Genomic DNA, 23,813 nt, shown 5'->3' on the forward strand with positions numbered 1-23,813 from the left:
GCCTCTGTAGCATCTAATGAATGAAATCAGTGGGATCACAAATGACTTGTTGGTGATGCTGAACATTGAGCAATCAAATCCCTCAGTGGTAAATCTGTTTTCTAGACTTCTTGTGGTTTAATGAGTTCCAGAAGTTGATTTGAAGCTTATTGTGGAGCTGCGGTAAACATGTATTTTGAATCCAAACTAAACCTCCTGAATTTCAGAAAACTTCAGTCTGCAAGGCCAGTTGGCTGCTTTACCTCAGTGAAATGAACACATGATCCAGCTCATCAGTGTACCAGTATTATAAACATGTCAGGATTGTGCTATTGATTTAGTTTTGCATGTCCTGGTTGTCCTATGATTCTGTTTTCCTCTGTCTGTTTGGCAACAGCAGGCCAGATAAAATTTAATTTAATAAACAGATTTTAATTTAATAATTGATTTATTTAATAATTGTTTTCTGTCTTCTATTCGTTGGTAGTGCTTATGTTTTGCGAGAATGAATGGCTCGATAAATGGATAATGAGGGCTTTCGTGAGACTAAAGAACATTTCACTGCATTAGAGCTTTATTTTACACTGGGCCTCTGCAACAGATGTTGTTGTTCTGAAATAATGTACTGTTATGTGTATTTTAATCCAATACAAGTTGCAAGGCAATTTGCATTTTACAGTAATTCTGATAATTGCCTTGGGGCAATGAATCCTGTTTTGTTTTTCGTTTGTAAAATTTGGCTTTAATGTGATATATTTGATCATGAGTTTTTGTTCCACCCTTCAAATTAAAGCTATCACCGGTTGTATATGTCACAGTTTGTCACCAGTTAAACTAAAGAATGAATTATGTGGAGGAGGTAGAATTAGTCAGCAATTTACAGCAGAGAATGCAAAGATAAGTAGAAAGTTTGAAAATAAATCAAATTTGGTGCAGCAGACATTTATTTTTTGAGCTCTCCCATCATCTGGTGTCCCTTCAGGTTTATCAAGTGATCCATTTTGGGGGTCATAACACTCAGGTTGGGAACCAGTGATGTAGGTGATACTGCAAGTGCAGACCAGGATGTAGACCAATAACTTTCTGACTCAAACAGTCATCATGGTTTACAGTATGTGGTCTGTTAATGCTTAGAAATAGAAGAATAGAATAGAATAGAATATAGTGTAGTATGGGTAGGTCTCGCTGTAACTTATATGGGTACATTTTGTTTTGATTCTGTGACATTTACGAACCATTTCCCTTTGTTGTCTCCATATGTCCCTCGTTTACATAAAGTTTAGGTAGCAGCCTGAGAGAACATTTTCTACATTGAAAAACTTCACATTCAACTTTTCTGGAAGTGAAAAAGTCACAAATCTAACATGCTGTGGAGGTGAAGTTTTGCAACAGTTTTCTCTGGCAGTCAATTTACTAAACCAACAGACTCTTATATAAAGTACTGCTCCCCACAAAATATATCCACGCTGCAAGCATAATACCGGAAACCCACCTCACTGTTTTCTCTCGCGCATTTTCTCTAAAGTCTCTCATCGCTTTCATTTGTTCTTCATACTTTAAGGCCTTTCTCTCAGCTCCACTTCACCTCATAGGCCCATGCTTCTGCTCATTGTTTCTCCAGAGCTTTCCATTACTTCTGACTTATTGAGTTCATCAGATGGAAATTACATAACGATGAACAATGGATGACTGTGAATCAACATACCACAGTGACGTAAACAAACACACTCACTGAAAGCCTGTGAGAATTAGTTGGTAGAGGTTTTCATACATATTTGATGAATGTATGAAGATGTTTGGTTATTATTGTCATTGTAGTTGTCTCTTCTCTCTTTTCTTTCATCAGCTCGTTTTGCCTTGCAGGAAATATTAAGTAGAAACACTCACAGACATGCTGTCCCTTCCTTCACCACATACACAGTCTTCATTTTGATTGGTATTTTTGAGTCGCAGATGGACCACACTCCAGCAGCTCAGTAAGGGATCTTTTCACATGTTCGCAGTCCAAGCTGTAACTTGCATCACTCAGATTTAACACTGACAGTTTGGACGGTAGCCTTCACTCAAGTTTCTAGCAGGTTATTGTCAGATCTCCGTGGCTAAGATGGGAAATAAATATTTCATTAAAGTATTTTGTACTACATTTGCCTGGATTAGGAAAATATGATGATATTTCTGAAGGCAGAGTTTTTACTTTTCAAAATATTCATATTTCAGTTTTTGGAACAGATTGATAAATAGCATAGACTAATTATTAGTAGAATAATTTCATCTCCTGTGTATTTCATTAAGAACAAGACAGGTTCTGTGAAGTTTACTTTTCCCCTTCTTCCTTTTGGCTCTTCATTAAACTTCATGAAACGCAACTCTCCAGTGAGATGAGAAATGCAAATATTAATTTGTATTTCAGATGTTGTTAATTTGGTCACAATGCACAGAGTGTGATATTATTAGATCTGTGGTTAACTTACTCTTTTGACTGAAAGCATCAAGATGAGAGAGTCCTAGAAATCCCACAAAACACTTATTGTAAATGTCACAACCCCCTTGTCTCCGTCATGTAGACAGGTAGGAGTATCCTTCGCAATGCCACACATACTTGTTTCCGTGGTGACAGCTCATTGACCTGTCTATTTGCCAGTCATGGAGGGTTAACCTGTTAGGCCTCCGTACATGTTATGCTTAAAGCTGAGTTCTATAGCTCTGGAAGGAGGTCGGTGTGTGTGGTTGACACTGGCCTGTGTCCCAGACAGCCCAGCTTGCCCTGTGAGTGGATTACACAGACATCTGTTGTACAGATCTGGGCTTTATGCTTTCACAGTGTGCCCAAAGCTGACCCAGGACCAGTGTGAGTGACAACTGACATCATTCGGAACAAGGTCAAAGATAAAGCAGTTCCTGAGGCTGATGTCAATAAAACAACAGAAGACACAAGTTCCTCTTTTTCATCAGATTGATGTTTTATTTGTTAATAGAAAAACAGTGAAAAAATGCCCAATGTGACATTTTCAGGTGTCTTGTTTTGTCTGACCAACAGGCCACAACCCAAATATATTCAGTTTATTATAATGTAAGACAAATAAATGCATCAAATCCTCACATTGAAAGGTGTAATATGTCTACAAATGACTAGACTTACTGTATGTTATATTTTTTGTTGAGTCGCATACTTGTGTTATCCCAAATGTTTACACCAAGAGAAATCTGTGATTTTAATCGCTGACACTGAAGGAATCCTAAACGGGAGTAGTTGACTGCAGTGATGGCAATGGTGGTGACGACTACAACTCCCATGTTCCCACACTATTTCACGACATCCCTAGATTTTCAAAATAGTTGCTTTAAAATAGTTAATTTTCCATATTGATTATTTGAGTAATCACTTCAGCTCTCAGTCATATCTCGCGTTCTTCATCAGTGGATGTAGTTTGCTCCATTGTCATGGCTCAGTAGTATTCACGTGATCAGTTCAGTTCAGTTCAGTACAGTCTGCTTTTGAAGAAGGTGAGATGTGGTTGAAAACTCACCAAAAAGGCTCATAAGAGGACCTTATGTTAAGATTTCCAAGGTCAAGAATGAACTTTTATGCTCAACAGAGACCACATTTTTAAGACGGGAGGAACATTTTTCGAAGGGTTTGTGCCTAATGAAAAGGATGAGACATGGGTTAATTGCTTCTCCTCAGTTGCTAACAGCTCAGTAAACTTCTTATGGAAAACTTTCACACGAAAACCTGCTTTGATGTTTATTTTAAACTTTTAAAAATGAGTTTCATTGTTGAAGCAAAATCCAATAGCTTGTCTCTCATAACCAGGCAGAGGAATATGAGAATACACACCCACATAAGATTTTTTACACACTCACACACTTGTTGGTTGTAGCTTTCACTCTCTGCCCACCTTTGACTGACTGCAGCAATCTTGAGTGAGAGAGGCTGCCTTGTAGTCATTAAAATATCCGCCATGTCCTGACATTTACTTTTACTTTTCACATTTCAAAGAAGGCAGAAGTACCTGCTGTCAAACACCCTCATACACTCGCTCGCAGAAAAGTCTTTTGTTGACAAATGGTGAGTGGATCACCATTTATTCATTTTGGCTACATGATTTTAAAGATGGCTTTCACTTCTTTAATTTGATTGTGACACAATAACAACCGACTAGTTTCAAACACGCTGTATGTCATGTTGCAACGTCATCCCCTCTAAGCATTCAGCCGGAAATCTGTTAAGTCCTCCAGGTCAGCTCAGCCGTCTTCCAAAGTCAAACCGAATTTGTATTTATTACTGGTTTTCTGCATCTGCATTATTTTCTGCTCTGTCCCATCTGTAATGGTTGGAGAGTTGCCCTGAAAAGGCCTTTAAGCCCAAGCAGAGAGACAAGAGGGGAGGAAGAGTCCTTGGCAGCAGATAACAGTTGTACTGTCAACAAGACCAATGTTATACTCAGTATTCTGGCTATTTCATTCTGGGTTCTTGTATATGGACATGCCCAGCAGATTTGTGAGGCTGTGATTGCAATGCATTATCCAGAGATGGGAGTCAAAGGGAGGATTACAAATGGCAGGCAGCGCCCCATTATCACAGCCGGTCCAGAGGAGCACAGGAGAGTCGAACTGGCACCGAGACACAACTGGAGAACACAATGCAGACAACGACAGAGAAAAGACAATACAAGTTCAAAAATTTTCAGGTGTTCACTACTCCTGTCTGTTTGCTTAATTAGATTACACAGTGAATACGTGGTTGCTATGGGAACAGTTTTGGCAGCAGAAAACAGAAGTCATTTGTGATGCACTCTGGTTTGGCAGTAGCAGCCACAAACAAAGCCGCGAAAAATCTGGAGCTTCCAAATTGCCAATCAGCCTGATTAGACGTGACATTGTGTTTTCCCAGCAGAGTGTTCGTCGTTGTTATATATTTCATCAGCTATATTTCTCCAACTCACTAAGCCTCTGTCTCTCTGAAGATATGCTGTCTGTCTGCTTCCATTTCTCATCGGCCCATCTTTAATCTCCCCTAACTCTGTCACTGCCTCTCAATACATTCTCATATAACCATCTCTGATCTGCGCCTGGAGGAGCTAAAAGAATTAGAAAGAGCCAAACTGATAAGGAAAGAGACAGATAGGACAACAAACAACAGCGAGCACCTCAGGTCTGTGTATTAAAAGGAGTGTGAGTTGGAGCAAGAACAAATATCTCATTTCAGTGTAATGTGCTAAGGGTTTGTAGCTCACTCTCCAGGCGTTCTTTAAACATTGTTTACTGCTCTGATTTTAATGGCTTGTTGGCCACATCATAAAAAGTGACTCACTATCCACGACCCTCGGCTCAGCTCTTATCTCCCTCTTTCAGGGGGGTGAGTGCTCGCAGTGTTAAGTCTTACCACATAAATGGGACTATCAGCTGAAATGCACACGTACATGCTACAGTGATTTCAAGCGTATGCGGTAAATTAACCAGTCACACACACACACACACACACACACACACACACAGAGCCAGTAATGATACCTGGAGCCTGCTGACACGCAGGGGAAGGAAATTTACACAGTCACAGCGAGGGTATTGTTAATTTAATGAACAGATGAAACCAATCATATCAGCAAAGCATTTAAATTTCTGTTTAGGCTGGAAAAGAAGGGATGGTATGAAAGAAGAGGAACTGAGGACCTAGTGAGAAATGGTGATTAGGAAATGCAGACAGACCCACGGTGAGGCGAGTGAATTGTTACTGCCCTGCACCTCCAGTTTACAAAGGCAGAGCCAAAATCAACAACAAACTCAAAGCAAAATGAAGTTGTGACTCAATGGACAGCAAGCAGTGAAGCCACTGCTGAACAGGCTGTTTCCAAGGGGAGATACACACAACAGTGAATCACATTGAGAGAAGTGTGTGTGTGTGTGTGTGTGTGTGTGTGTGTGTGAGAGAGAGTGAGTGAGTGTGTGTGTGTGTGTGTGTGTGTTTATGTGCCCTTTGTGCCCCGTGGCCAATAGAGCCTCCAATCATCATCATAAATTAGGATAAATAAACTTGAAAGGATGTGAGCAGACAGCTGTTGCTAGCGATCATAGCAGAGGCCCCCAGGCGAAATGCCAGCACGCGAAAGTGACAGTGGCATAAGAGAGTCTCGAGGGAGGAAGACAGAGGGAGATATACAAAGATATACAGGCACGAGGCCTACAAAGAGCACTTGAGAGAGATTGCCTGTAGAGAGGATAAGTCAGAGATAAGAAAGACGTACTATAATGAGCAGAGGTGGGGTCTTGGCAGAGGAGAGGGAGTGGAAGAATAATGGAAAGGATGTATTGTCAAGAAAATGTTGGACAAACTTTTCCCTCATATGCACACACATCTCCTTACTTCATCCTGGTCATTATACACAGTCCACAGTCGGAAGCCTCACCCAGTAAATACAGGAGATGGATGAGTTTGTGAGTTAATCATCTCAGGGTGTTAATGTCACAGCCTACAGACAGACATGACAAACTCCCTGTACCTCAGTGCTTGGCTGCTCTGCTCCCTCCCCGAGGCTCTGCTGGCCTGCTTCCCTGTGGGATGCTGTAGCTTCTGCAGTGTTAGTGTAAGAGAGAGGCCGGATTAGTGTTTTTGTATCTAGATGGATAGGTGCATTGCTTTCCCTTGGCTGTGTTTGCCTGTCTTTGTAGATTCGGTAATGATGCTACAATGATTATTCCTGTCAGATTGCTAGTTCAAAAAACGAACCGGCATTTCTGAAGCTTAGTAATGAACATGTTCTAACTGGTTTGTTTAATCTGTACAAAAACGGTAACATGACAACAACAATTTGAGGTTTTAGGGGAGTAGTTGTGTTAGCGCAGTGGTGCCAGGCAACCAGCAGATAGAGATGTGGCATGTCAATGCTGGTACTGTTGGTGTATTTTTGTACTTTGGATGGAGCCAGGCTAGCTGTCTTCCCCTGCCTCCAGTATTTATGCTACACCTCAGCTCACTGACTCAGTCAACACAAATGACATACGTTGATATTCTCTTCCAGTGCAAATAACTAAATCTCACAAAATGTTGACCTATTCCTTAAAGCATGCAAGAACATTTCTAATTATTCTGTTTTTTGTTTGGTTTGCTTCATTTTTTTTCTGGCTTTTTTAGAGCGAGAGGCCGAACCTGATAGATATGGAGACCCGGGAACTAAAGCCCACCCCGGCTTAGCCAAGAAGACAGTACAGGAGGGTGAGTTCAGACACCACCATTTTCATCAGGGTGGGGAGGGTTTTTTTTTTTTTCTCCATCGTTATTTCCACTGAGTTGAGGAAATCCCTTCAACAAACATGCAGTCAAACGTCAGTTGATACTGTAACCATCCTGTTCTACAGTAGCACAGTAGCTAATATACTGTATGTGTCGTTGGGCTGTAATGATCACTGTGCTGATCTACTTGTCTTATAGTGAAATCTGTATATCAGGATTATTAGGTTTAATGAGCAATGAATGTCTTGATAGACAGTGGTTGTTCACAACAGACTGTGCCAGTACTGGTCACTGAGCTTAAATCTTTCTGCTCTGCCATCTCACTTGCATTTCCCATAAAACAGTGGTTATAATACAGCAGTGTTTAATACAATTAGTTCTCCACCCCATCTCAGGTTGTGTGCAGAGATGTCAGCATGGGGAAGAGAGATAACCAAGCTCACAGCTTGTCTTCTCAACTAGATAGAGCATGGCTAATTCACGCACAGGATGATCAAAGCCAACCCCTTCAGAAACATGGAGCTATTTCCAGGGTTAGCTAAACTACTAACATTATGGTGTGTTAGTGCAGGCTAACATCATAATTTGAGACTTAACAAGTGGGCCGTAATATACTGGAGTACAGATTTCCCTTCTCAGAGGACCGTGGCATACCTGTCAGTTCTGGTGTTTGTGCTTGTAGCCGAGCAGAGCTCAACAAGCTAATGTGGGTGTAGTGGGCTGAAATCCTTTGTAATGCTGTTTGTTTGACTTTACCAAAGGCAACATCCAGTACATTTAAGATACTTATTCCCCATAATCATACAGAGACATGTGCAGTGTGAAAAGAAATGCAGCAATGTACCAGCAAAATAATAGAAGAAGAAGCCTGCAAGCTAATACATCTGGGGGTAAACAATGAAAGTTTCAAACATTTAGTAAATATTAGCTTTGAAAAAGTTTTTAAAAGGAGAGACATGTATGCAACACATTTATTAGTAAAAAAAATACAATAACAGGTAATCCAAGATCTGATGTCCACTCACCTAAAGTTGGTGACATGGCACGCCCACAAAGAGCGTGCACGTGGGGTGAAGTGACAGGCGATGAGAGAACTTGTTCCACTACAGGTCAAATAACTTCCGCCACAGTAAGGCTCCAGAGTTCTGCTTAAATGATAACAGAGTCTGCAAACGGAAAACTGAATGGGGAACCAATTGGTAAATCAAAATGCAAATTGAAATGACACTGATGCCGTCAGCAGCAGCACATTGTTATCGGTTCTATAATCAATTACATGTGTTTTGATCTAATTCAATGTGAGATAAGATGCTTGGTAACATGGTAATCCACAGTATCAAAAATCCCAGATAAATCCACAAAAAGAGCCGCAGCCACATTGTGAGCATCAGCCTCAATAAATTGTGTTGTTATTTACATCTTGTTTTTGATGTTATCTTGATGAGCTCTGATGAAGCCAGTTACAACATTCTAGCGTTGCACGTCCTGTGTTGCAGGTCTCTCAATGAAAGCCCCAATTCAAAGATTTAAATCAAAGCACATGCTGTGATTGGGAATGTATTTGTTCCAAACCAGAGTGAACATGTCAGTAGCTCATGTAGGAATGTAAGTGAGTCACTGATGTTGACCCCTCGTGTGCTGAAAAACCTTACTCATTTCCCCTTTTTAAATTAAGCAAAATATGAGTTTTTTTTTTTTTTAATTACATATCAAATCATCTCACTCTTCATTCTAGCCTTGTCTGCTGTGTGGTGAGAGTCACTGTGTGGTGCAGTAATCTGGCTGGGGGCATGATGTGTCAGTTCAGCACATGAGCTTCGCCTTTGAGATACAGTGTAAAGAAAGAAGAGATTAAAAAGGGGTTTTAAATATAGATTAATTTAACAGTCTGGTATTGCACCTGTTTGTGACTTTACTACATGCTCTAGGTAAAATGATGATTTAATGGACATACAGAGCTTTAGTATCAGGTACTGTTATCTTGTATAATTTTTTGACAAACATTGATAAAATGGTACACATGAGTGGATAATAGCACACGAGGAGACTAGATGGAGGTAGAGGAGATAGAGGGCTATCTACTCTTACTCATTCATGCTCACACACACACACACACACACACACACACACACACACACACACACGAAGAGACACCCTTCAGCTGCAGATTAATGAATGCCTCAGTCTAGGACAGTGCAAAAACATTTAATTATCATTGACACTGAAGGTGAGGCAAGAGGCCAGATCTGTCATCCGTGTGTGTGTGTGTGTGTGTGTGTGTGTGAGGAAGAAGAGGAAAAAGTGGAACAGATCACATTGCGTCAGTGAAGAATCAGGCTATAAGTCAAGAGTGTGGTCTTTCATTGTGACCGCTCCCGAAATTGACTAAAGGTCAAACTGCCACAAAATGCTTGTCTAGCAGCAACACATGGCCAGTTAAGAGTCTAGGGAATCTTTTTTAAGGCAGAAGAAGAGACCACTTGACATTGTGCAAGTGTAAAGAAGTGAATAAAAATAAAGCCTTTTCTTGCTGCACGGATGCTAACATTACTTTCTGACCTTGCCACAGTCAACCAGACAAAAATAAAGTGGCTTTGACTTTGATTCTAATACAAAAGATTTTCATTCTGCATTAAAATGTAAATTATGAGAAATATAAAACTTGGACAGTGATGTTGATTGAAGTGACTTCAATATCTGCACTTATAGTTCTGTCTGTTTTGTAGACGTTGTAGGAGTGATGGCAATGTCTCTGTCGGCCACCACATGGTCCAGCTTGAAAAATCTCAACAACTCAACTACTTTCTCGATTTGCATCAAATTTTTCACAGGCGTTCATGGTCCCTGGAGGATGAACCCTATTGACTTTGATCCTGAGTTTTCCATGGTCCAAGTTTGGTTTTTAGAGAACATATTAACGTAAATATTATCCCTGCTAAACATCAGCATGTTAGCACTGTCATTGTTAGCATTTAGCTCAAAGCACCACTGTGCATTAGTAGTTTTCTCTCCTAACAGATGACATGTTTGAAATGAAGCCCTTCATATACCACATACACTGACCTGTTAGCCTTTACAACTTGGTTTTAAGAAGGTGGATACAGCTCAAGACTTAAGCATCTACATCAACCGTTGTTTGTATTTCTCTGCGGGTGTGTGTGTTCCCTCAAACCAAAGAAATTTCATGCATATTCTATTTTATTTCTACTCTCTCAGTTTTCCCTAATGATGGTTAGAATTGTAAACACACTTAAAGCAGAAAAGGTTATGCATAACTTTCTTTAGCTGTGACAATTAGCAACTTCCACCTGAATTTAATGCCCTCTTGTGAGCACATGCTCCTTTGCTTTGAAGCCATCTTCAAAGACTTTGATTATTTGCTTCCATAGTGTTCTTTTAAAAATGCTTTGCTGCCAGCAACAGCCTCACAAAACATCCTCTTACGGGGCTTTTTTGCGACAATGTGTGTGTGTGTGTGTGTGTGTGTGTGTGTGTGTGTGTGTGTGTGTGTGTGTGTGTGTGTGTGTGTGTAATGGTTGTGTGGCAGGGATGAATATTCAGTTTGTAAGCGATAGTCAATAGCCTCCCTTTCTCTCTCCAGATATTTTTCTCCTGTAAGCCACTGTGGTTTCTTCTCTGACATTCAAACTGAAACAGCCTGTTTATCTTCTCCATTCCTCAGTTACATCCACAATGATATGATTTACCCATGTTTTCAATAATTAATTTTCTGGATGGTGAATCTGTTCTATCACTGCGTTCTCCCATAGGCCTCTGTGTGCGTTCATGCCTTCATCATTCCTCTCTGTCATCCCTCGCACCAATGCCTCTCACAGGGCAAACAGTCAGACCCCGAGGAACACTCACAAAGCAGAGAGAGAAGGAGGTTTTATCTCCTCCTGATCTGTTTGTCTTTCTGTTTTCTCTCTCTCCCCATTTCTTGCTCTACTCTGCAACCCCCCAGGTGAAGGAGGAGAAACACCTTTTTAATTAGTTTATCAGGGCCTGAAAGTGATGCTCATTTTTCTAATAACAGTCAGAAATGTATCCTTGGGGAATGGTTGTTGAGGCTCTTGTTTATTTAATTTCATACTTGTTTATTTGCTATTAGAAACAGTAGCTGGGGAGAGGAAACAATGGAGAGCAATGGAGCACAGTGTCGATAAAGGAGCACACACCCACATGCACAGACTACAAAAAACCTCATTGACCCACGTCCAGCTCAGCAGCAATTAATTTAAGGTCATCCTTTACTCCCTGACAGGGCTTGTTGGTGATGTCGCCTCTTCTATTGGACTATGACTATCTTTATTATCCAATCACTGCACTCTGTTCTGGACACCGTCCAGTATTAGAGGACACAGGAACAATGTTAAATCTTACCCTTCTCCTCTATAGCCACTTTTTCTTGTCTCTTAAGGAACATTAAGGGGAAGGAAATAGGGAGAGGAAATCTTGAGGAGACAAAAAAGTGGAAGAATGGGACAATTTCCTGTCAACTTTAATTGTAATAAAATTTTACAGCTTCAAGTATAATGTGCTTTTCTGCCAGGAACCCACTTGGAAATGTTGCAGCAATTAAATAGCTGGAAGATATGTTCAGGGTTGAATCATCCAAGAGCTTTTTAAAGAAGTATTTTTTGCACACTGTAGACAATAAATTGCCGGATTTGCAGCTTGCCTTCATGAATAACAGTGCAACAAACAGTGCCACAATAAACAACATAATCTTTCATGAAGAAAAATGAAGATTTTCATTCTAAAATTGAATACCCTGTGTTTTAAAGCGTGGTATATACACTCAGCTGGCAGTTTATTAGGTACACTGTGCTAAAACTAATAACTAAGTCTGTTACAGCAGGTAAATCCTACCTTCGTGAAGGTTATAATGTTCAGTTTGCGCTGCACCTGTTCTAGAGAGGTGTTGATTCAACTTTATGGTCATTCTGGAAGCTGCACTTTGTGGTTTTAATTGCATTGCTTTATACGAACAGGTGTTTCTATGATTTTTTTCCACCTCTTTTATATCAGTGAGGGTGGGCTAAATAACAGAAACCCCTTTCCGTATAATGCAGTACAATCCAACAGCACCACAAGTGACATTCTTCAAAGTTGAATCAGCACCTCTCCAAAACAGTTTCAATAAAAACTGATCATTACAACCTTCATGAAGCAGGATTTATTGTAGCATGTGCCTTACTTTGAACTAGGCATACCTAATCAACTACCACCCGAGTGTACACAAATAAAAGTTGCATTGGAAATGGAACACCCTCTAATGTTTGATGTAAAGAAATAGCTCATTAGTTTTTCATTCACTAAGCTGAATAAGAATAGGTGTCTTATTTTTCCTGTGCTGATAGGCTGTTTCTAGCTCTCCTCTAGCTGGCTGTGTTTGCCCTGTGGCTCCCTGAGGGCTCTGAGCTGCCGACGTTGAGAGAGGGAGGGACAGAGGGAGGTGATGGAAGTCAGTCCATGAACCTTTTCTAATGGATGGACACACAATGTGCACAAGAGAGCACTGTAACTGCGCTGATGGCAGGAATGTAGAGCGAGGGCAGAATGATGGTACTGTAGATATATTGCAACACCGCCACACCTACACACACAGAGGAACAAAGCAATGATTGCTGGGACATGAGCAGGACGGTGAGGAGAGCTCTTGTAAAATGACTTGTGAGACCGTTGTTAAAACTACAGCGTAGATAAAAAGACAAATGCTGTCAAAGGAACTTGCAAAAGCAAAACATAACATTCACATATTCCTTTACATGTTTGCAGAGAGCTTACGGATCCCTCATAGAAAATATAGCCACACTAATAATGGGCATAATTTTTACATGGGCTTAATGAAGATGACTTTCATCTTCATGTTCAGTCAGATGAAGCTTTTTGTTACTGTAATTTTTCTCTCAGATGCAGCACAACTTTTGAGTTCAGCAGGGAATATGTTTTCTTTTATGTATTTGCTGTGCTCTCTGAGCATGAGCTACCAACCAAGGACTATATCGATCCCCCCCAGTATATAAAAGCAGATCTGACCAGATGGTAGCTGGGATGATTCTGGGTCTGCAGCAACAGCACAGCTTTCAAAGCATGCAGCAGCACAGCAGTGAAATATACAACAGCCACTAGGTGTCCATGGTGTCAACACATTTTTAAGGTCAGATTGTAAAGGTCTTACAACTCCATGAACAGGAGTATTCCCATCATAGGGCTACAACTTTTTATTTAGTGGTAATTACATTAAAATTATAAAATGTATGGTGTAGATACTGTACATTATAGATTATACTGTATATACACAGAAATATTGGATCACTTCAATTTAATATTATACGATTCATTTAGACTGTGAATTCACAAATGGAGAATATAATTGGCTCAGCCACTGAACTCACACTTGCTGATTAGCATCAACTGCTTCACCAGCTGCTTGGTTGTCAGCTGACTAGTAACGTCCAGTCATATCCATGCACTGATGCAGACATGCCAAGGCCGTTTGCTGCAGCAGCTGCCTTCACCACCGCAACCTCTTCCCATAATGGTCCCTTAACACTGTACAATTTCGGTCCCAGACAAAAGATGACAGTCGTGAGAGAAACATGATGAAATCAATGGTCATAAGTAAAAAAAAAACAAAAAAAAAACGTGGTTCTAAATCACACTGTGAGACAAGTTCACTAGCGGCCAATTTAGAGCTTTAGCGACCAAGGACCAAAGGCAGCATCAAAATTCTGACTGTCAGAAATTTGGGATCACAACCCCACAATGTGACTGCTGCTACAGCTTTTTGTTCACAAGCCAAGACATCAAAATGCAACAGGAAATGACAGCACTGCTACTACCACTCTTTAGAGGTTTGCAAAGAAGGGACAGTGTTATGGCTATGTAAATTTTTTTTGTTTTGCTACATGAGAGCCAATGGTGATGGATTACGCAGAGGTTACACGTCTCTGCTTGCATCAGTGTTTTTTTTTTTGTTTTTTTTTCTAATTCCAAGAGGCATCGCCATCTGACACACCTCAACATTAATATTTTAAGTCTGACAGACTGCGACCAAGACTTACCGATCTAACACATCCAATAATGTCAGATGGTGTTGTTTATGTATGTGTAAGCAGGATTAGGTCTCCAAGCAAGAATAATCATTGCTGCTTACATTGTTTGGGGTTGAGCCAAGTTATAGAGCAGAGCCTTTTCCACTAAATGTAACTACATGGCCACTTGCTATAATTGGTAATTTACCTGAATGTGAGTGCCTCTAATTGAAATACACATTATTTTAAAGAATTTTACACAACAATGCCGTGTTCATATCCAAGAAAATGTTTGGAAACAACAGTCAACACCATGTGTCAGTCTCAGACTAAGTGTAAGTGTGCCTAACTTTATTTCAAACTGAGGACATTTGTGTCTATTTGTTAATCATCTGCCATTGTCTTGTGCCCTCACTGCTCTCGGCCACAGCTCTGCCAGCTCTTCCATCTGTCTCACCCCTACAGACTGGAAACCCAGCACCCGGGGGTCAACAGTCAACCTTACACAGGCCGAGGACGATGGCCAGACAAATTGGTAGTGGCGTCTGTGTGTACAGCTGCTGCTCTTGCTCACAAACCGTACCTCTAACATTATAAAGAATACACACACGACTTAACTTCTCCCTGTTTATTCCTCCCTCGTTAGATACTGGTTTCATAGCACAGTCTACACACTTTCCCTGTTCAGCAGTGTCTGATGAAGAATCATAATATTTACTTCATGCACTCTCTCTCTCTCACACACACACACACAGGCACATATCCTTTACACTTGTTCATTTGGCAAAGTCTTATCAGCAGCAGGTGACCTTGTTCATTTACATAAATCAATAACATTTTCAAGGTAAAAATGTGGTTTAGGGTGTGAAAAGGAGTTTTACGTGGCACTTTGGAATGAATGGATATGCAATAAGGCATGTCAAGTGCTCATGCAAATTAACTTATTCACACACACAAGGATGAGAATAAAGTCATACTTAAGATTAGAGAGAAGAGAGAGGAATAAAAGGAGATGAGAGACACGTATTGAGGAAAGTGAAAGCGAGGTGGCGAGAGTGTGCTGCAGTGCTCCTGCATTACAATTGATTGGCTGGTTTAACCGCCAATGCTGCTCACTCAAGCTTTAAATAGATGGATAAAACTCTCTTTTACCCAGCACTCCTCCTCTTCATCCTGTCATTTTCTCCTTTCCTTTCCTTTCCTTTCCTTTGCTTTGCTTTGCTTTGCTTTGCTTTACTTTCTTTTCCTTCCCTTTCTTTTCCTGTCCTTTCCACTATTCCTCCTTTCCTCCTTTTTTCTCTTCGCCTTTGCTTTCTGTTTTCCTCTCCTTTATTCTCCTGTCCTCTCCTCACCTCTCCTCTCCTCTCCTCTCCTCTCCTTTCCTTTCCTTTCCTTTCCTTTCCTTTCCTTTCCTTTCCTTTGCTTTGCTTTGCTTTGCTTTGCTTTACTTTCTTTTCCTTCCCTTTCTTTTCCTGTCCTTTCCACTATTCCTCCTTTCCTCCTTTTTTCTCTTCGCCTTTGCTTTCTGTTTTCCTCTCCTTTATTCTCCTGTCCTCGCCTCGCCTCGCCTCGCCTCTCCTCACCTCTCCTCTCCTCTCCTTTCCTCTCCTTTCCTCTCCTTTCCTCTCCTGTCTTTACACCATAAATATTAAAATCGCATCATCTGAGAATGATTTCACATTCACAGCATCATTGTCTCTCCAAATTAACTGTTTTACTGTTGATGAGAAAATTTTATCTGTGTAATGCTCTACACGTAATGCTTTGCATATTTGTGTGTGTGTGTATGTGTGGGTGGATAAACTGACTCACTCATTTGTATGTGTGTGTCTGATTTCCAATTTGTCCGAGAGGGGAGGTCACACACTGATCTGAAATTGTCCTCCAACCCTCTGTTAACCAGATACGTTCCCCCTTCTTTCTTTTTTTTCCTCCGGTCCTTCCTCTCTCCCTCTCTCCTCTCTTCCCTTCATCTCTCACTTCCTCGCAGTGATAAGTCGTTTTAAAGCAAACTGAAATAAGATGAGTTTCCTCCAGCGTTGATAGATTTAGGTGAGGGCAGGTCCAAATAAGCAGGCGATAGAAAAACTTGTTGCAGACCAGACAGCTATCTCTCTACATTTTGGAGAATATGAGAGGGCACGCAGGCTTGTAAATGTGTTTATGCATCTGTGTATGTGTTTCAAAGGAAGCTAGTGTGTTGCTCATTTTTGACGGATGTGTGCCGCGTACTATGAATCTCCTCCCTTGAGACTATCTAAACCTCACCATCTTACACCTTGAAGATAAAGAAAGCTCTCCTAATATCCTCTGGCAGAGTTACGTATGTTTACAGGTGGTGTGTGTAGCTATTCATTCACTCTTACATTTGGTTGTAGAGATTACAGCGTTACCGCCAGCGGAGAGAAGAAATACTGCCGTCATGTCTGAGTCTCTGGCTGATTTAACGCTGATAAACCAGCATGTACACAGCAGCGCAGTGTGCCATCAGGTCAGAAACTAGTTGATGTTCGCATCAGACACCAGCTGTGGCTCAAACATAACCCATTAGGGCCCTAATGGAGACAAGGCCAGTCTCATTCTATGATGTTAGCAGCCACATGCTAATGACTTGTACATAACACAGGGCTTTGATCTATACACTCTGTAGTCATTCTTAATTAACTTGGGATTTGAAACCATTTTTAGTCCATTTACCATGGCGACAGCATGTGGTCTCTGTATGTGGTTTAAAACGCACTTTGTCTTTGATCTCATTTTATTAGCTTTGTCCTTTTTGTTGGTTTTGTTCATTATAAAGGATTTTTATCTTTCTTTAATCCAAATCTAGCACAGCCGGTGTGATTGACAGGGTCACCATGAGCACCAGTCCAGGGTCCACCGCCTGATGTTGGCTTGTCTCTCACTTCATTTGTACTAAAACCTCTCATTTCTCTCTCTCTTTTACTGCCACTGCGTCTTTTTTTTTCACCTCCTCCACCCTCCGTTTTTCTCTTTTCTTCTATCTGTCAAATGAAAGTGGGTTTGTGCTGTTAGCCTAGTGTGAAACGACACAATGCTCAGAGTCAATGAGCTGCTTTGATCTTTTGTCACCTTGGACACCAGCCAGCTGTGCCTGGCTGCCACGGCGATAATGTCACTGTGGAGATTGATTTGGCAGGAGATGGGGTCGTCGCTCAGAGAGAATAGTCCTCATTAAGAGCGGGTCACACCACGGAAAACTCGACGTTTACTTCATACTTTTTACCATTCCTCCTCTCTGTATTTTTCTCCAACTCATTATTTTTTCTCCCCGCTTCACTTAGTAGAGTGTAAGAATCTACATGCTGGAAAAAAACTAAAGAATAGCTGCATCACCAATTTTTGCAGTTCAGACATGAAGTTTGTACCTGCTCTCTCCCTGTAGGCCCAGATGCTACCAAGGATCCATGTCTGAAGGTGCGCTGTCCTCCTCACAAGGTGTGTGTCAGCCATGACTACCAGACAGCCGTCTGCACCAATCACAAGCAGCCAGCTCACAGGTAAGAACCAAGTTATGTGACATTTATTTCTCAGCATCAGTGTTATCTCCAAAAAACAACAAACACGTTGAACTTTAATATGCTACAGACCCTCAGGTTACACCCAGCAGGAAGCATGAAGTAGTATTTTGTGTTTTGAGTGTTAACACTATGTAAGAATCTGCATCAGTGACAGACATAATGACGCACATTCTCAACACCAATTAATTTCAATAAAACTATCTGTTTGCTCTTTGGACTCTGTCAGCACACAATTTGTTTGTGTTTTCAACCTTGTCATGTTGCCAATTTTAAGGCTTTTCAATTTTTCAGTTCAAGAAGCATTTCACCCGAAAGACATCCCAATGTGTTTTGTCTGCGTCTTGAGTTTAATTGATTTCCTCAAGTCATTAGCTCCTAAGATATTCTTTTTTAATGCTTTTGCTTGTATTGCATTAATTGCAACTCCTATTTGCAACTTAACATGTCAGATGATTCACTTGAAATCCCAATAGCATCACTCACTGAAGCTTTGGACCATGATGTCGTTTTATCTAGTTAAAGTAGTTGCAACAATTAGCATAATACAGATTCATTGACCTCTCAGAAGGCAAATCCAAACTTTATTGCTGTCAATATATCTGAAAACAGTACTTTACACTATGGTTGCAGCATGTCCAGTTTTTCCAGGAGATGAGTCAACAAGCAAATTAGTTTTGTTCTCTACAAGGCAGCGGTCAAACCAAATGTCCCAAGCAAAGTTTCTTCTCCTTCTTCTTGAAATTGATATAGTTCTGCAAAGACCTGACTTCCCTTCTTAATTGATAATGTTCGGCTGCAGGCATGTACATTTAAATTAACAGCAAGGTATAATGGAGGAACCTTTATGGAGGCTTGCCCTGTTAATTTGTGAGCGCCTGCTGTGAGGGGGCTGTAGTGCCGTCAAAAACCAGATTAGAGCTACATGGAATCTCTCAGTAGGGGGCTGAAGTACAGCAGTATATGAGGCAGAGAGAGATGACTTTCTTGTTCCTGTTTGAGATTAATATGTCTATAGATTGTCTTTCAACTCCACTCTCTGTAGCTGTCTCTGTCAGGGAATATTTGCCATGCATACTCTAATTTCCCTGGCCAAGAAAATCCCGCCTTTCAAATCACACTAATAACTTGAACACAGTCTTGTGCTTCACTGCATTTATGCAAAGAGAGCTTGATCGGAGAGGATGAGAGGCATTGGGTTTGATTGGGAGGCAGATGAGGGCAAGCATCTCAGACAGTGTTTATCAACTCACAGATTCCATCTTACCTCTGTCTTGCCTTGTCTGCCAGCACTGTTTTGTTTATCAGTGCAGTGTGCATGTCTAATCTGCTGTGGCAATCACTGTGGCTCGGTCAATGAGTGTGATAGTGGCTGATAGGCTGCTTGGGATTTAAATGTTGCTGTTCCACACAGTGTAGATGTCTCCCAAGAGACAAAAGATGAACCCTTACTTAATGTGATGTCATAATCTATTTGACTTTGTCTAAAATTTTTGGCTTTAAGGTTTAATACAGGGGCCAGTTTTGCTTCGACTATAGTGTTAAGTCAGTCTTAATTTTTCTCTTCAACAGGTCTAAAGCAAGTCAGTCACTTTTTAGTTTGACTAAAAACCAAGGAAACTGCCCTTAACCTAATTAATGAGTCCTGCCACATTACAAAGCCACAGCATCTTGGTTCTGTTACAGGTCTGCACTGTGCTGAGATTTCATCCAACATTTTTTGTATTGTCACTTCACTGATATTTTTACGGTAAAATATCCTTGCAACTGTTTTTCATGAAGGCTTCTGGACTGAACAGAGCTGAGTAGTTGAATTTGGCTGACATGTTTTTTAGTTTAAAAAAAAAAGTCTTAATTTACCCAGACAAACTAGTCCTACTCAAGGTAGTCAAGAACTAAACAGCTTTTGTGCAACAGATGAATATAGATGACTCTCTAAAGTCTGACTGCTACCTGGAACTAAGCCTATGTTTGTGATACTGGCCCTGCAAGAACTTAGTATATTTGCTCCAGTTGAGGTATTCTGCCTTCAGGTATCAAAAGCAACCAGCTCTGATTAGACTTGTTTTGCTGTGCCTTTGTTCTGATGTCTATATCTCATATTTCAGTTCTCTCAGATTGTGGGGGTATGTGATGGAAAAATATAAGCATTTATGAAATTAAGAGTAGTGATCTTTTGTATTTGTTCATACTCATGTGTAGGTTGGTAAAATTGTAAGAATTATGGTGAATGGTGGCTCTTTTAACTGTATTTACTTTTATCATTTTCTAATGCTTTGCCAGTCTTTTATAAAAACCTTTGCCTGATAACCTGGATGGCTGTGTGTGTTCGCTCAGGGTGTTCCATTCGTCACACCAAAATACATAAATATTAAATAAATATTCCAGCAGTAAGATGGACAGTGTGTAGAAGTATTTTTAGATTTTGGTTCAAGTTGTGCTTTCCTGTGACGTACCTGTTACATATTCACATGTGCAGAGATTTTCTTGCTGTGAAACAGGTTATACGTATGACCGTGGAATCTCCACCCGATCACTTCAGTAGTTGATTTTCACTTTGCACCATTTGTTGTCGTCACATTCGTTTTTCTGTAGAGTCTCTCTGGCTCTAATTCCATCTCTGCTCGATGGATCACAAGGCAGCAGGGTGTTCAGTGAGAGCACTTAGATAGAAAATTGCTGCGAGATTTGGATCAAACGTAATTACACTGGTTATTGAAAAGGCCACGGTGGACCAATCAGGACTCGCTCTGCTTCAGCTGACCCTGAAAACCAGAAACACTTTTCAAACTTTCTGCTCAGTAGAAAACTGATTTTGCTAGTTTCGAGAATATTCCTGCCTGGAAAGTTATGGCCGCACGTTTCCCACGCACACGAGAGCAGTGTTTGTGAAAATGCAATATGTACACTAGAAAGGTTGCGGAGAACCTCATCGTTGTTTTACTAAAGACTGACAAAAAATGTGATTCATGACTTTCTGACATTAAGAAGTCTTCTTCTTGGTTCTATTTTCCTCAGTGTGAAACCCAGGAAAGGTAGTGTGGGCCACAAGCAAAGACTTGAAGCCGGTCCTCATGGGAAATGTAGGCTCTGCTCAGCCCTCCACTCAACTCCTGTGTGTGGATCTGATGGGCACACCTACTCCTCTAAGGTGAGATCTCTTTTCCATTTATCTCTCTTTAGTTTTTCACATTCTTTACCTATGTTGATTATCAACCATGTATAACATTAAACAGAAATGTAACCCCCCTCAGTAGGACTTTTCTCACAGCAAATGGCTGAGAACAGGGTCGGCTCTCAGAGGTAAAAAATCACCTCTGGATGATTTGGGAAAGCTCTCTAACCATCACCATCTCTCATCTGACTCTATAGCCACTCACTCTCGGCTACATTAAATCACGCAGAAATCACAATGCCATCACAGAGAAGAAGTTTAACCTTTGTGATTAGTCAAGAAGGAAATGAACAAAAGGAAGACCAGACTGAGGAGCTGTGAAGAGTGAAATCAGCTGAAAGAGATTGTGGATTCTTATTGACATCCACATTCATATCTTATTGTCGCCGTGTTCAGCCTCTGGTTGCCAGGGGTGAAGCACAATCTAATACACAGGAAGCTCATACAAATGGGTGATATAAGACATTTCTTGAGTGTCTTGCACTGCCAAATAAAGTCTCTGTGACAGGAATATTGAAAAAGTCGAGAGAGCTACAAGCTTTCAGGACCCCTACATACTGTTGTCATTTGCTCTGTATTATTCATTAATTGCAGTGTTTCAGTCAGGGATATAATGGTGTCTGAGGAGACAGAATCAATATAAGTAAACATTTGAGAGAGGCAATTGTGTTTTCTTTCCCATGAAGTCTGTTGTTCATCCAAACATCAACCATGTTTCTGAAGTCAGTTCTGCAGGAAATAAATGGACAACCAGACATTTGGTGATCGTGTGGTTTTCAGTTTAAACGCAGGGTTAAACCTCAAACCACGAAACCTGAGAGTTGGAGTTTCACCTCCCCATGTATGAGGAAGTCAGGATATTGGCTTTCCTAATGACCTACCTACTGTGTGCATAAGCTGAGGCTGTGCTGAGGAGGAGAGGTGTGGAAGGAGAAACAAGAGGAAGAACAAAAGGAGGCGGAGGGCTGGGGAGTCCCTCTGCTCTCTGCGGTAATTTAGTTGGAGGGGTTCAGTTAGCTGGTGGAGTGATGGGTCCCTGTGGCCCAACTTAAACTCTGCTCACCAGTGAGCTGCTGGTCTCAAGCTTATTCATGTTTTATTATTACATTACATGCCTCCCTCATCGTAACCACACACACACACACACACACACACACACACACACACACACTCACACTCACTCACTCACTCACACACACACACACACACACACACACACACTCAATATCCTATTAAGAGGACACTGCTCTTATCTCCTGAGAGGCTTCAGCCCACTAAGTTAAGTCCATTACTTCCCTCCTTTTAAATCATCCCTCCTCTCCTCTCCTCTCCTCTCCTCTTTTTACTTCACCAAGTCAGGTGTTAAAGCACTGTTTCATCAAAACCACATTAACCCCTAGAGAGAGACAAACATAAAGATTCATGGGGCCTCTCCTTGTGCTGACAGTGACTGGGGGAGGTCATCCATTTCCTGGGCTTTCTCTCTCTCTCTCTCTCTCTCTCTCTCTCTCTCTCTCTCTCTCTCTCTCTCTCTCTCAGACAACTAATTCAATATCTTGAGAACAGGACAGAGCGCTGTTCCTTTGTCAACAAATTTTATTAAGCAACATTAGCAGGGCTATCAAAGAGGTGACAGGGAGGAAATGATGGATTTGAATTAGAATGTGGGAAATGAAAGTGCTGGCGGGATAAGGCTAAGCCTGTGTATGGCATGATATGTGTATAAATGTTTATGCACAGTCATGGTCCCACCCTGACAAAACCTGTCGTCATCATCTCGCAAACAGAATTTACATAACCCATCTCAGTTTTCATTATTCTTCTTGGAGGGATTGTGTAATTGGATTTTTCCCCCAACTAGTCCAAACAATTTCTTACCCCTCACTTACCTGAAATGAGATTTATACTGTTAAATTACATTCTGAAGTAGTCCATCTTGCTTTTTGCATTGCATTATGTTTGTACTGCAGTGAATAATAGAAAATCGTTGGGCATCTCTGTGTCTAATGGTGTGTCTACATGGCTGCCTAATAGACATATCTGTTCACTGAAGATTAATGACCAATGCTGTCTCAGCAAATCTTTCCCTTAATCAGCTTGACAATAAAAAAAGTTTGATTGTCAAAGTTTTGGTTTGGTTGGAATTTACATACCTGTAAACACAGTTACACATCCTGGATATGAAGTGTCAAGAATTTGGGATTCCTCCTTATTTGTTCTATTGTATAGTTTCATTTCTTTTAAAGGAATACCCAGTGAATCAACTAGCTCCATGAAGAAAAATAGATTTGATTAAAAACAGTCAAAAATCGGTGCAGTGAAGCCCAAAATATCCTGACTCTTCATTAGACCTTCTATACCTGGTCATTGCCTGCTTGGTTGTAGTCCACAGGAAGGTAGTTCTTCTAGTCAGGTCAGGTGCAAGATATTAGATTCAATGAAGAAGTTCCCAGCCCTTGAGACTGGGAAATAAAGCCTGTATTACCTATGTTTTTTTCTTTTTTTAAAAAAATTATTTTTAAATTTTTTTTATTTTTAACAGTGTAAGCTGGAGTTCCACAGCTGCCTCTCTGGAAAGACAATCTCAGTAAAATGTGATGGGCTGTGTCCCTGTCTGCCTGGTCTGGAGCTCGGCAGTCCACCACACAAGACTGAGAAGGCTGGTGAGTACAGTACTAAAGCTCTCTGTTCAGATGAATACATTTGTGAGTAACCTTCTGCTTAGCTATCCCTTCGGCTATCCATCCATCTACCGTCGCTACAAACACAACCACATCTGCGGATTTCGGTTGTTAGATATTAAGTCATTTCATCTGTTGTGAGCTTAATAGTCATAAATATAAAGCATA

The 23,813-nt window shown here is 40.8% G+C and overlaps 1 protein-coding gene across 3 annotated transcripts in view; it reads left to right on the plus strand.

Annotated features, from left to right (window-relative positions):
* The window catches only part of spock1 (SPARC/osteonectin, cwcv and kazal like domains proteoglycan 1), an 89,707-nt gene that overhangs the window by 48,830 nt on the left and 17,064 nt on the right, over positions 1-23,813 (plus strand). For 2 of the 3 annotated variants that reach the window (XM_022751583.1, XM_022751584.1), the window contains exons 5-8: positions 7,112-7,192; positions 17,657-17,771; positions 20,808-20,940; positions 23,507-23,627. In XM_022751583.1, coding sequence (XP_022607304.1) covers positions 7,112-7,192; positions 17,657-17,771; positions 20,808-20,940; positions 23,507-23,627 — 450 coding nt within the window. The remainder of the gene's footprint in view (positions 1-7,111; positions 7,193-17,656; positions 17,772-20,807; positions 20,941-23,506; positions 23,628-23,813) is intronic. The other variant, XM_022751585.1, reaches the window with a different exon arrangement.

This window comes from Seriola dumerili, unplaced genomic scaffold (assembly GCF_002260705.1).
Source record: "Seriola dumerili isolate Sdu_G_001 unplaced genomic scaffold, Sdu_1.0 BDQW01000160.1, whole genome shotgun sequence".
Taxonomy (NCBI): Eukaryota; Metazoa; Chordata; class Actinopteri; order Carangiformes; family Carangidae; genus Seriola; species Seriola dumerili.